The 14,344-nt window shown below is 34.6% G+C and overlaps 1 protein-coding gene across 19 annotated transcripts in view; it reads right to left on the bottom strand.

Annotated features, from left to right (window-relative positions):
• The window catches only part of PIGN (phosphatidylinositol glycan anchor biosynthesis class N), a 138,163-nt gene that overhangs the window by 115,111 nt on the left and 8,708 nt on the right, over positions 1-14,344 (bottom strand). For 9 of the 19 annotated variants that reach the window (XR_012513081.1, XM_074383301.1, XM_074383300.1 and 6 more), the window contains 2 exons: positions 4,606-4,743; positions 3,366-3,618 (listed from right to left, as the gene is read on the bottom strand). Coding sequence is in view for 13 of the 19 variants with exons in the window: in XM_074383301.1 (XP_074239402.1) it covers positions 3,366-3,586 (221 nt within the window). In the remaining 6 variants the exon portion in view is untranslated. Of the gene's footprint in view, positions 1-3,365; positions 3,619-4,486; positions 4,563-4,605; positions 4,744-10,329; positions 10,489-14,344 lie in introns of all 19 variants that reach the window. The other 10 variants (XM_074383306.1, XM_074383304.1, XM_074383307.1 and 7 more) reach the window with 7 other exon arrangements.

The following is a 14,344-nucleotide window of genomic DNA, read 5'->3' as shown; positions in this document are numbered from 1 at the left end:
TTAAATTGCATTAAGTGTAATGATAGTATTATGGCTATTTAGGAGAAGCACCTTATTCTTAAGAGATATAGGCTGAAGTATTTGGGATAAAGTTTCTTGCTTTCAAACTGTCAAGGAAAAAATAATTAAAACTAGGTGCATAGGGGCACAGCAAGATGGCCATGTAGGCACAGCTCTGGAGTGTAGTTCCCAGCGAGAGCTGCACAGAAGGTGAGTTATCTCTGCATTTCCAAACGAGGTACCAGGTGCGTCTCAGTGGGACTGGTGGCACAGTGGTGCAGCCCAGGAAGGGTGAGCCTAGGCAGGGTGGGGCACTGCCTGACCTGGGAAGTGCAGTCCCTGGAGGACCCCCCTCCCTACCCAACAGAGGCCATCGGGGGCTTTACCATACACCACAGCACTCCAGTTCAGATACTTCACCTCTACCGCAGTTTTTACAGCCCACAGACCAGGATGTTCCCAGGCCAAAAAGCGCCATGAATTTCCAGCACAGAAACAGCCACGTGCAGAAAGCAGAAACTGGACCCCTTCCTGACACTTTACACTAAAATAAACTACAGATGGATTAAAGACTTAAACATAAGACCTAACACCATAAAAATCCTAGAAGAAAACCTAGGCAAAACCATTCAGGACATAGGCATAGGCAAGGACTTAATGACTAAAAGACCAAAAGCAATGGCAACAAAAGCCAAAATAGACAAATGGGATCTAATTAAACTTCAGAGCTTCTGTACAGCAAAAGAAACGATCATTAGAGTGAATCGGTAACCAACAGAATGGGAAAAATTTTTTGCAATCTACCCATCTGAAAAAGGGCTAATATCCAGAATCACAAAGAACTAAAGTAGATTTATAAGAAAAAAACAAACCCATTTAAAAGTGGGCGAAGGATAGGAACAGATACTTTTCAAAAGAAGACATATATGAGGCCAAAAAACATGAAAAAATGTTCATCACTGGTCATTAGAGAAATGCAAATCAAAACCACCATGAGATACTATCTCATGCCAGTTAGAATGGCAATCATCAAAAAATCTGGAGACAACAGATGCTGGAGAGTAGGAACACTTTTACACTGTTGGTGGGAGTGTAAATTAGTTCAACCATTGTGGAAGATAGTGTGGTGATTCTTCAAGGACCTGGAAACAGAAATTCCATTTGACCCAGCAATCCTATTACTGGGTATATACCCAAAGAATTCTAAATCGTTCTATTATAAAGACACATGCACACATATGTTCACTGCAGCACTGTTTACAATAGCAAAGACCTGGAACCAACCCAAATGCCCACTGATGATAGATCAGACAAGGAAAATGTGGCACATATACAGCATGGAATACTATGCAGCCATAAAAAACAATGAGTTCGTGTCCTTAGTAGGGACACTAATGAATCTGGAAACCATGATTCTCAGCAAACTGACACAGGATCAGAAAATCAAACATCACATGTTCTCACTCTTAGGCAGGTGTTGAACAATGAGAACACACAGACACAGGGAGAGGAGCATCACACACTAGGGTCTGTTGAGTGGGGGGGCTAGGGAAGGGACAGTGGGGGTGGGGAGGTTGGGGAGGGATAACATGAGGAGAAATGCCAGATGTAGGTGACAGGCGGTGGGGATGGAGGCAGCAAACCATCTTGCCATGTCAGTACCTATGCAATAACCCTGCATGATCTGCACATGTACCACAGAACCTAAAGTACAATAAAATAAAACAATTTAAAAAAAAAAAACTAGGTGCACATGGGCACCCTGTGGTGGGGGTAGTGGAGGGGGCAGGAGAGAGTGAATGCAATTATGAAAAAAGGTTAAGATTGTCAAACTAGGTTAAGGGTATACAAATGTTTATTATATAGTCCTTTCAACTTTTGTGTAGTTGAAAAATTCTTAAAATGAAAAACTAAGGGGAGGGAAAATAGCTACACCACTAATTTGGAGTTCCATTATATCCCCCAATTTGAGATTAAAACAAGCAAAAAGTTTCTTTTGCTAAAAGGTGTCAACATTATTTAAGTTGTATCACAGTGATTTGCATAACTTGGGGAAGAAAGCAAAACTACAAGTGATGCATTACAGGTGAAAGGCCAGCAGAGCAGTAAGTTATGAAATAGTAAACTTATCAATAATATTTTTCAAGATAAATATCTGCCTCTCAATACATTCTGAAAAAAATATGTACTGGTGTCAGTTCTTTTATGATTGACTTACCTAATGATAAAAGCAGTTTTGGCAAAATACATACATAATAAGTAAACAGTTTCAAAAACACTGAACCAAATATAACAGAAATATTCTTCAACTTCTTGAGCTATATGATAAAAACTGGACTTAAACAGAAAGGGGAGGTATAAAAAAATGTGAATACTCTATTTAAAAGCATTAGTTTAAATCACATTTTTAAGAAACAAAACCTTTCAAAAACAAGCTTAGAAACTAGGGGATTCCTGAAATTGTAAATATACAATGGCACACCACACAAAACAGCAACTGTTTGAGCCCACAGAATTTCCTTTATTAAGACTCTAAGGAGAAACAAGTGGCACCAAAAAAAACTTGACTTTATTTTACCCATATATTTTTATCCTCTTAATTTTGAAATGAAGTATATTTCTCTCTCTGGCAACTAAGAAATTCCCCTAAATATTTTAATTATTGATAGAAATTTGTTACACATTTTTGTGTACTGTACTTAACCTTGGTTTGATCTTATTTTCCCTCAGTGTGCCCCTATTAACTTGAGTCACTCATTTATTTATTTCTATTCCTCAATATGTTATGCATTTCTTTGAGCCATCATAAATTTATTTCTGAAAATTCAACACAACATTCAAGTTCATCCACTCTTCTAGCTGTCAATAAATATTTGATAGTTGCCCATTATGCTATAGGAACTGGAGATAAAGTAGTGGGTAAGTCTCAGCTCTCATGGAACTTTCACTATGTTAAGTACTATAAAGAAAAATAAAACAGAGTAAAGTGATAGGAGGTCATGATGACAGATGGGGATGGGGGAAGACAGAATATTTTAGAGAAATTTCCTCTAGAATTTGATTTTAATCTCTCCACAACAACATTAGAAGGCTTTTCAGGAGTTGCCTCTAATCAGAAAAAGAGCAACTGTTTGCAGGCACCTTGTAAGTCCAATAAATTAAATATTTCTTTTTATCATATAGTCCTTTCAACTTTTGTGTAGTTGAAATGCCGCTTAATAGAAGCCCAAGTTACACTAAACAGTGATATAGACTTGGAAGGGCTTTATACTATTTTATCATCATCATCTCAACTATTTTATCATCATTTACTTAACTCAGAATGATATTTTAAGAGATATCTCTGTATCTGTTTACATGCTCACCTAATAAACGGTGCTCTAGAGTTTCCATTTTCATCTAATTCGTAAAGTGCGTCTGCTCGAAGGCCATCAGCAACAAACAACACTAATCTTCTCGCTGGAGGAGGCAATGGTGTAAACTGAGGAGTCATTCCATGAACCAGAGGAGATGTAAAATAAATATCAAAGATGGAGGCAAAGAACACAAAATGTACAAGCAATCCCAAAGCAAAGAACAGCAGCATGTCCAGTGTAACTAATTAGTCTTCAAGAATGGCTGAAAGAGGGAACAACATTAAATTGAGGTAAATCTTAATGCAATCCTATGTATTTTCACATATTTCACGTACGTATTTTCACATATATTTTTAATTATTATATAACTCACAACTTTACTTTCACTTGTGGTGGTAACAATAAGCATTATTTAATAATGTGACATAATACTGAAATCAAATACATAATAAAGTACATCCAACGAAAAAGAAAAAGTTCAAGTATAATAAGTAATTGAAACAAATAAACTATAATGAATTTAAGTGCATAATAAGCTCATAAAAATTAACACAGGACCAAAGAACAAATAAAAAATTAAATCAGCCCTAAAAAGAGTGTTCAACCAAGTCAAATCCTACAAGAAGACAGAAAATATAACTCATGCAACTCTTGGTTGTCCATATGACAATCATTGCTAATAAGGCATTTTTAATTATTTAAATAATTTATAATTATTTAGATGTTTGTGAATTGATTTAATTTATTTAAATGTTTGTGATTTTTTTTTTTCTTTCTACTTTGGTAATCACCTCAGGGGTATTCTGGCTCTCTTGACTATTATTACATTAAGCAGGAAACATGCATTCTATCACATTTGGCAGAATCATATGAAGTTAAATTTCACCTGTGCTTCAGAAAATTTCTACTTATTTAAAAACATTTTATTTTAGTTTCCTGAATCAATCAAAGAGGTTACATTTTATCCATTCAATAAAATTGTTTTGTGCACACATCACATGCATGGGTGCTGGGGTAATATAGAGAGTATCAAGTTCTCTGTAATTTCATCACAGAGCTAATGAACTTACAAATACATAAGGAAGAAAAAGCAATATAAAGCATTTAAATAATACTATAAAGGAATATACCATTAAACTGCCAAGATCAAACTGAACATGGGTTGCTTTCGAAGCCAGTCTGTAATTTGCTATTGTTGGTGAATATCTGCAGATCAGGGGGAAAAAAACAGTATTGGAACTTGTCTTACTTGTAATGTAATAGCATTAGTTCCACATAGTGATCCTAAGCTGAAAAACACCAAAGATGAGGTAATTTTAACTACAGACACATCTTTTTCTTCTTGGCATGAAGAATCACATCATGGAAAGAAAGGATAACAAAATACCTTGAAAAAACAAATGAAACATTGGAAAAATACTCATTAAAGTCAAGCAGATAATAAAAAAGAAAACACAACAGAGCAGAAGGTCAAATTACAAGCCACTGATTTTCTGAGAACCAAGGGTCAACTAAATTATCAAAGATATTCTATAAAGTACAAAAATTCTTTAGTGAATAGAGGCTATTTTGTATCTCATAGCTAACTTACAGAGAGAATCTTTACTTGCCATATAGCATATTCCCTCCCCTCTTTCCTGCTACTATAAATCAACTTTTTATTTTCTGATTACAGTAATAATCACTAACCTTAATTTTTTAAAAAAGTAAATTTCATTTATTTTCACTGAACAACCTAATGAACATTAAATGCTAAACTATCAATGTGAATGTAAAATAATTTTGAATATATTTGTTATTTCCTTAAATATAATTCTTAATGTAGAATCAAAGGTTCAAAGATTGTGAAAAAATTCTTCAAATTACCAAACCAATTTACAATTCCATTAGAAATGTGTAAATAAAAGTACCCAACTCTGAAAGTTTTGAACTTTTAACAGTAATCTTTTTAGTGCTTCAGTAATATTACAGTACCTTAAATTTATGTCCATTTTTATTTGCTTGCCTGCTAGCCAGTAAGGGTGTGTACTGATTTCCCAGTTACAGTTCTTCAAGACTTGCTCTTTTGATTACTAGGATTCTTTTAGACATTGGACCTTTTCTACTCTACAGACAACATAGAGGTCCCAGTGAAAAAAGGACTAGAGTACACCTAATAATAAACCTGACCCAGCTGTATTTTCCTGTTGGAGATAACCTTTATGATGTTATTTTCAAAACCAATATTTGCATGGTGTTCTGGTCCCTGAAGAAACTTAGATTAGTTACCTTTATAGCACATGAGATTTTTTGTTTCCAATTTTGCTTCAAGAGCATTTTGTTGGGCCAACTACTTAAAATTCCCTCAGAATATGAAGAGGAAGAAATGCAAAAATATCTATATTCTAAATTTATCCTCCAGGTTTATCATCATCTGTTCAAAAAGATTTACCTTTTAAGGAACATCTATTTTTAAAGTTACAGGTCTCCATAAGGCTACATCTTATCTCACTTTGCCCAGGACTGAGACATAATACTGTTCCTTGAACATAAAACATTTTGGGTTTGGGGATTTTTTTTTAATTGTTAAAAAATTCACATTACATTTACCATTTTAGACATTTTAAAGTACAGACTTCGGTAGTGTTAAATATATTCACAGTGTTGTACAACCAATCTCCAGAACTTTTCATCTTAGAAAACTCTCCCAAAGCTGCTGGGATTACAGGTGTGAGAAACTGTGCCCAGCCATGTTTAACTTTTTCAGAAAATGACAAACTCGTTGTTTTCCAAATTGTTGGACCTTTTTACATTCCTACCAGCAGCATATGAGAGTTTCGGTGGCTCTAATCCTCAGCAACACCTGGCATTGTCAATCTTTTAAACTTTATCTGTAGTGGGTGTGTAGTGGTAGCTTGTTGTGATTTTAATATAATTTCCCTAATGATTAATGTCATCGAGTATCTTTCCATAGGCTTACTCACCTACCATTTGTATGGATTTAATTTTTTTATTAGATTATCTTCTTGTTATGGAATCATAAGCGTTTTTAATATATTCTAGATGCAGGCATACCAGATTTTATTGTGCTTTACTTTATTGCTCTTTGCAGATTTATTTTTACAAATTGATAGTTTGAGGCAAGCCAGCATTAAGTATATTAGTGCCATTTTTCTAACAATATCTGCTTACTTCATGTCTGTCATATTTTTTAATTCTTGCAATTATTTCAAACCTTTTAATTACTATTATCAGTTAAGTTGATCTATGATCACTGATCTTTGATGTTATGATTATAATTGTTTTGAAACAATTACATATAAAACAGCAAACTTAATAAAGGTTGTGTGTGTTCTGACTGTTCCACCAACTGGTCATCCCCCATCTCTCTCCCTCTCCTTGGACCTTGCTATTTATTCCAAAGCACAACTAAATTGAAATTAGGCCAATTAATAACCCTACAAAGGCCTCCTAAGCATTCAAGTGAAAGAAAGAGTCACATGTCTCTCATTTTAACTCAAGTTAGAGATGATGAAGCTTAGTGAAGAAGGCATTTCGAAAGCCAAGATAGGCTGAAAGCTAGGCCTCCTGTTCCAGTTATCCAGTTTGTAAATGCAAAGGAAAAGTTCTTGAAGAAAATTAAAAGTGCTACTCCACTGACTACATGAATGATAATAAAGTGAAACAGTTTTATTGCTGATATGAAGAAAATGTGAGTGGTCTGTTTAGAAAATCAAACCAGCCACATTTCCTCAAGCCAAAGCCTAATTTAGAGTTAAGACCCTACTTCTCTTCAATTCTATGAAGGCTGAGAGAGGTAGGTAAGGAAGCTGCAGAAGAAATGTCAATATCTATAAAAAAGCATGATGACATTCTGTTTGGAACAGTTAAATAAACAGACCAATTGGGGAAGAACTGATAACAATACTTAGTCTCTCTTTCCAGGAATACAGTATAACTCTCCATTTATTTAGATCTTCTTTTATTTCCCTAATTAAAGAATGAAGGATCTGCAGTTTCAAATGGATAGGTCTTGTACATCATTTTTAAATCCCATCTTTACAAATTTCATTTTTGGTACTATTGTACTGTTATTTTTCATATCTATTTCTCCCTGTTAATTCTTAAATCAACATTGATTTTTCTATATTGACCCTGTACCCTGCAACACTGATCAACTGTTATGATGGCTTTTGTGTATATGGTTTTAACTTTACATCCTTTAACATAGAAAAAAATAATTATGTTACCTATGAATAATGACAGTCATACTTCTTGTCAATCTTTATGTATTTTATTTACATCTTACACATTTTGCATTATCTAGGATCTCCAGTATGATGTTGAATAGAAGTGGTTACAGCAGAAATCCTTGCCTTGTTTCCAATATTAGGATGAAAGCTGTCACTTTTCCAGGTTTTTGTAGATTCCCTCAGTTAGGCTGAGGAAGTTTCCTTTTACTCCTAATATGCTGACAGCTTTAAATCATGAATGGATGTTGGATTTTGTCAAATAGTTTTTGTTGCATCTACTGAGATAATTATGACCATCTGATTTTTCTATTTTGGCCTGTTAATGTGATAAATGACATTGATCAAATTTCAAATGTTAAAAGCATCTTACATTCCCAGAATAAACCCCACTTAGTCATTAAGTATTATTCTTTCTATATATTGTTGGTCTTGGTTAAAATTTTTCCATTTTTTTACAGCAAAGTTTATGAAAGATAAGAGATGATAATTTCCTTTTCTTGTACCTTTCTCTGGTTTTGGTATCAGACAATGAGTTAGGAAATACTTACTGTTTCTTGTTGTACTTTTTGGAAGATTTTGTATAAAATCTGTATTATTTCTTCCTTCATTGAGTAACAAAATTCACCAATAAAACAATTGGCTTGGGGTTTTCTTTGTGGCAAGGTTTTTAACTAAAAATATAAGGTCTTTATATATACAGGTATAGATACACACACACACACACACACACACACACATACACACACACACACACACACACTCAGATTATCTATCACTTCTTGAGTAAGCTTTCATAGTTTTTAAGGAATTTACCCATTTGTCCATTTCATCTAAATTGTCAAATTCATTGACTAAAATTATCCATAATATTTACCTATTATCCTTTTTTTCCATCCTGCAGTCCAGGACCCCGTCTAGGGTCAAGTACCACATTTAGTTACTCAAAATAAATCATTTTTCAAGTACTTAATTCCTTTCAGTTAGATCTTAAACTCTATCCAGAGCTAAAGTACATATGGAATATTTAGATTCACGGATGTTCAGTTTGATTTAAACACCTCCTCTTTATCATGGAAATAAATCTTAGTACTCTTCTTAACTTACAAGTTAAGTACATTAAGATGTATTTGTAAACATGCATTTGCATTTACAAATAACTCTCTGGGCTTATGTTTTCTTGTCCCATTTGCCACTGCACACCTTTGCTAAGTATCAGAGTTACAAAATCATAAATTTTCCAAGGTTTATTGAAGTAACAAAACATTTTATCTGGGAACTTTGACCATCTTAAAGTTGTAATAGCCAACATAAAAATACAGCTCTGTTACATAGTAAGAGTGGGATTCTAGTAAAGTCACTGTTATTGTTTCCTTATCCATAAAAAAGGATACCATCAGCCCTACTCCATTATAGTATTGTGGGAAATAGGCTGGCGCAGTGGCTCACTGTAATCCTGTAATCCCAGCACTTTGGGAGGCCAAGGCGGGCAGATCACAAGGTCAGGAGATGGAGACCATCCTGGCCAATATGGTGAAATCCCATCTCTACTAAAAATACAAAAATTAGCCAAGCATGGAGACGCGTGCCTGTAGTTCCAGCTACTCAGGAGGCTGAGGCAGGAGAATCACTTGAACCTAGGAGGCAGAGGCTGCAGTGAGCCAAGATGGAGCCACTGCACTCCAGCTTGGGCAACAGAAGGAGACTCTGTCTCAAAACAAAACAAGAAGTATTATGGGAAATAAGTAGACTCCCCAATGATACCATACAAACGTAAAATATTAGCAGTAGTAAAAATAACTAGATTGTGAAGCAACCCAACTCATATTTTTTAAATCTAACTGTAAATAGTTGACTTTACATTATTCTGAAGAAAGCAATAGAAAAGACAAAGATATATTTTCCTGCCAAATTGTTAATTAAGATTGGGACTTCTTATTGGTGATCCAAATCATGCAAATAAACTCTGTAAATAACAAGGATTTTGTCAATAACTCTATTCAGCCATTTATTAGGCTGTGTTCTACAAAATTTTAAAAGGCAACTTGGTGTTTATTTTGTTAGTTTATTTATTTATTTTTAAGACAGTGGTCTCACTCTGCCACCCAGGCTAGAGTACAGCAGCACAACTTCTGAGGCTCAGACAACTCGATCCCAAGTAGCTGGGATTACAGGGTGTGCAACTACTCCTGGCTAATTTTATTTTATTTTTTGTAAAGACCAATCTCACTATGTCACCCAGGTTGGTCTTGAACTCCTGGGCTGAAGTAATCCTTCATCTCAGCCTCCCAAAAAGTGCTGCAATTACATGTGTAAGCCACCGCACCTGGCCTTGGTTTCTATTTTGGATGGGCTTGGATATCATGTCCTTAGCAAATTCTGGCATTAGGTACATTACTAAAATTACCTGAACTTTGTATTTCTTACCTGTAAAATGCAGATAATACCAATTTACTACAAAAAATGGTTGTGAGGATTAGAATAAACATACATCAAGTACCTAGCCCAACACTTGGTACTCAGTAAATGATAACACTTCAGTTTTGTTTCACAAACTAAACATTATGAAACGGGAATAGTAATATGGTCACTAAATTCTGGCAATTCAACCTCTTAATTAATTCTCTCTCTTCATCCTTTTCAATTGGAACACAAGGAAGAGCAATAAATAGGGTGCAAAAGCTAAAATGCCTTCCATAATTTCACTATTAAAACTGATTATTTCTCATCTTCCCATTGTTTACCTTAGAAACACTTCCATAGTAGATTGGTTCACTGCTGTAATTATTTACTTTTTCAGTTTTCCATACTAAATTATATGACCTTTTAGACACAGTCCCAGTCACTTCTATATTCACAACATTCTTCCACCTGTGACTGACCCATTAGTAAATGATTGTTGCCTATATAAAGAAATGATATATTAGAAAGCAAAGGCAAATAGGTCAAACTTTGATTTTACAAAAGAAGAAGCTGAAGGCCAGAGACATGAAGTGAGGTCTCAGCTCATACTGTTATTTAATATGCAGCAATAAAAATCTAATTAGGTAAGTTGAACGAGTAAACAATTACAAAGACTTAAGTACCATCATATACTCACTTACTCTTAACCATTGCATTATGCAACAGAAGCTTATATTATTCACATTCTTTCTGAACCTATTAAATGCCCAACATTATTATTTTATTAAATCAGTTAACACTAATGCATTATTTTTAAAAGTGCTTTAGGTAAGTACTCATAATATTTTTTAAAAAACGTAGCAACAGGGTGAACAAAAAATTGAATGTCCTACGCAATTTACTTAGTTCCTATAAAAATCATGGCTATCAGACAATGAGACCATTTTTAAACAGTCATGCAATTCAATACCCTCTCTCTCAAAAAAACTTTCAAGAGGCTCTGAAAACAACTCCCCTAATCAAATTAATATCATAATTTCTTGATTACAGACTTGGAGTGTTCATTACTACTAAATACAAATGACATAAACATTATACATTTAATATTTCTCAGTGTCCATTTGAGTTCTGCTTTCAAAAGAATTCATGTTTTCACTTCTCCACATTCACTGCCATCACATAAGTCTATTTTATTCACTTGGACCTCTTCAACAACTTACAAATGGCTTCCCTACCAAACTGCAGAAAACTAAGTTTCTCCCTTCCTCTAATTATATATTTTATTCTACAAAGTATAGTAAATTTCATATACTTCATTCTAATTATTCTTCAAGAATTTTATACACAGGTACTGACCCCAAAACTCAGATTAAAGGTCTTAAATCCATTCTCCATTAAATTTCCACTTTTTCCCTTTCAGTGTAAATTAGATTACATCTTTTCCCTTCTTAAAGTCTGTGAGCGGCTATCCAATGTTCCAAGAATAATACCCTATCTTCTTCCACTACCTCCATGGCCCTGCATCCCTCTCCCACCTCATAATGGCATCCCTCCCACCTTGGTCTCCCAAAGTGCTGGGATTATAGGTGTAAACCACCACACCCAAAATGTATGTTTCTAATATGTATCCTCAGACAAGAATATAAGCTAGAATGAAGGCAATGGCTGCCTTTCTGTTCGCTCATGCTCACCCCCACCTAATGGTGTGGTGCAGTCACTTTATGATTCATTGGTGGAATGAGTTTATATTTGAACTTTATTTATTTTCCCCCAGTTCACTGAAAAGTACAGTTAATGTAGCATCAAGTCAAAGAAAAATTTATTTTTGGGAAGACGGCAGGAAGAGAGCTAATAAAAAATTCTTGAAAGCTTGTAAAATTCCCCCTAGGTATCTTAGGAACCATCATTAGCTAATTAATCTTTCCAATCAGGAAGTACAGGCTCTATTGTCTCAAATTTCAGATAAAGAAAAGGTGTAAGAAATGAACAAGAAGTTTCAGGTAATTTTTATTTTTAAATAACTTTAATATGAGATACATTAAATAATTATATATATCAATAGGCTATAAAAGAGTATCAATCTTCAGCATTTGAAATATGGTGGAGATCAGAACGGATGACCTCTGAGGTCTCTTGCTAGGACCAATAACATCATTTGCAGAGCACAGTTAGAAAATTAATCATTACAAGAGGACAACAGCAGAGTACTAAACCAAGTACAGCGTTCTGAGAATGGGGCCCGTTTACCCATGAAACCAGCTCTGTCTCTGGCAGAGAGGATAGCAGGCTTTGGGACAAAGAAACTGCAGCGTGGGAGCCAGGCATAGCCTGAGGCTGTGCTGAAGGCTGAGGAAGAAATGTGACCCAAGAACTGAATGCCACAGACCAGGACAGTTAGGGCAGGAACACAAAGAGGGAGTGGGTTAGTGAGCCTGGAAGGAATGTGGCTCTTCCTACAGCGCCGCTGGGATCTTGAGCATGGTACCCATCTAATGAGCCAACTGAATATAGTGTGTTTCGGGGGGAGGCTAAAATAGAAGGAAAAAAAAAAAAGAGTATCTAAAATTCCAGAAAGGAAAATCAAGTGAGAATACAGTGGATAATTTTCTCTAACATTGTGTAGAGAGAACCACTTCATCGAGTAATGACTTCTTATCTCTATCTCTACCTGAACACGATGAGATATTAATGAGTTTAGAATCCCATATCTTTTTTTTACAGAAGAATTTCAATTAATACAGGTAGCAGGAATGAGGGAGATATAAAATTACAACTGGGCAAACACCACAGTAATTATTGCTACCAAGATCCATTGATAAATGCTAAAATCAATGGATCAAAGTTTCGGGGAAACGGCATTTGGAGTCGTAAAGAATCTTGTCTAAATATTTATTCCTTACAAAGGGCAAAATACTAACAATGGAGAAAAGACACCATTTAACCAAGTGGTCACGGTTAACATAACCGACAATAAGACACACTAACATCATGTAACCCTGATCAGATACACAGAGAAAGGCAAAACATGGTAGTCATGCCTTGCTAAAAACACATAATCTCAATCTATTAATGGTAATACATCAGATAAGCCCAAATTGAGACAGTCTACAAAATAATGCGCAAGTATTCTGTAAAAGAATGGAGAAGATTAAAGAGACTTACCTAAACACAACAAGGGAAACTAGAGGAAAAAACAGACAACAGTGGAAAAACTAGATAACTTCAACTAAGATCTGTAGTTAATAGTATTACACAAATATTAATGTACTGGTTTTGGTCATTGTACTATGTTTACATAAGATGTTTACATTAGGTGAAATTGAGTAAAGTGTGTACTGGAACTCTGTACTGTTTCTGCAGCTTTTCCATGGATCTAAAAATTATTTTTAAATATAAAGTAAAAAAGGAAAAAATTGAAGCCTGAATCTCTACTTAAAATGTATACTGTTATAGTTATAAACCACCATAAGTTTTATGGCTAGCTCTGATTTTAGGTAACCTTTGTTCTTGTCAAACATTTGCTAAACTTATAGACTATACATGATTTAATGTTCACATTGGAATAAATCATACTAAAAAGCTTATGAATTAAAGATGGTGTCCATATGGCTTTGTTCACTTTTCTCCATTCCCTTTTCTTTCTGCTCCTATAATTGCAATTGCCCCATCTCCAAGTTCACTGATTCTTCTACCTGTTCAAATTTGCTGCTGAATTTCTCTTGTGAACGGTTTGTTTCAATTACTGTACTGTTAAGCTCCAGTATTTCTATTTGGTTCATTTTAATAATTTCTATCTCTTTATTGATGTTCTTATCTTGTTCATACATTACTTTCCTGACTTTCTTTAGTTCTTTGCCTATGGTTTCCCATAGCATTTTGACATATTTAAGACAGATGATTAACATCTTTGTCTACTAAGTCCAATGTCAGGACTTCCTCAGAGGTGGCTTCCATCCATTAATTTATTTTTTCTGTGACTAGGCCATCCTTTCCTGAGTCTTTGCAAGCTTTTTTATAACTTTCAGTTGAAATTTGCATTTTGAATATTATAATGCAGTAATTCTGGATATCAGATTCTAGAATTCTGGCATTTTCTTTTGATTTTTGAGGGGTTCAGCCTTTTATTTAGTAACTTTTCCAAACTATTTTTGCAAAGATTTTATTTATTTTGTTTATGGTCATTAAAGTCTCTGTTTTGTCATATTAGCGATCAGCTAATGGCAGGTTTAGATTTCCTTAAGTGCCTTAAACTAAAACAAATAGTACTGTCCCAAGTTTTTGTAGTCTGGCTCTCAGCTGAAATACTCTCTCACTAAGCTTGGCCATACTTCTGCCTTAGCCTTCACCTTCTGCTTG

This window comes from Saimiri boliviensis, chromosome 13, assembly GCF_048565385.1.
Source record: "Saimiri boliviensis isolate mSaiBol1 chromosome 13, mSaiBol1.pri, whole genome shotgun sequence".
NCBI lineage: Eukaryota > Metazoa > Chordata > Mammalia > Primates > Cebidae > Saimiri > Saimiri boliviensis.
The sequence above is the reverse complement of the archived record's forward strand: the minus strand, read 5'-3'. Positions and strand labels throughout refer to the sequence as shown.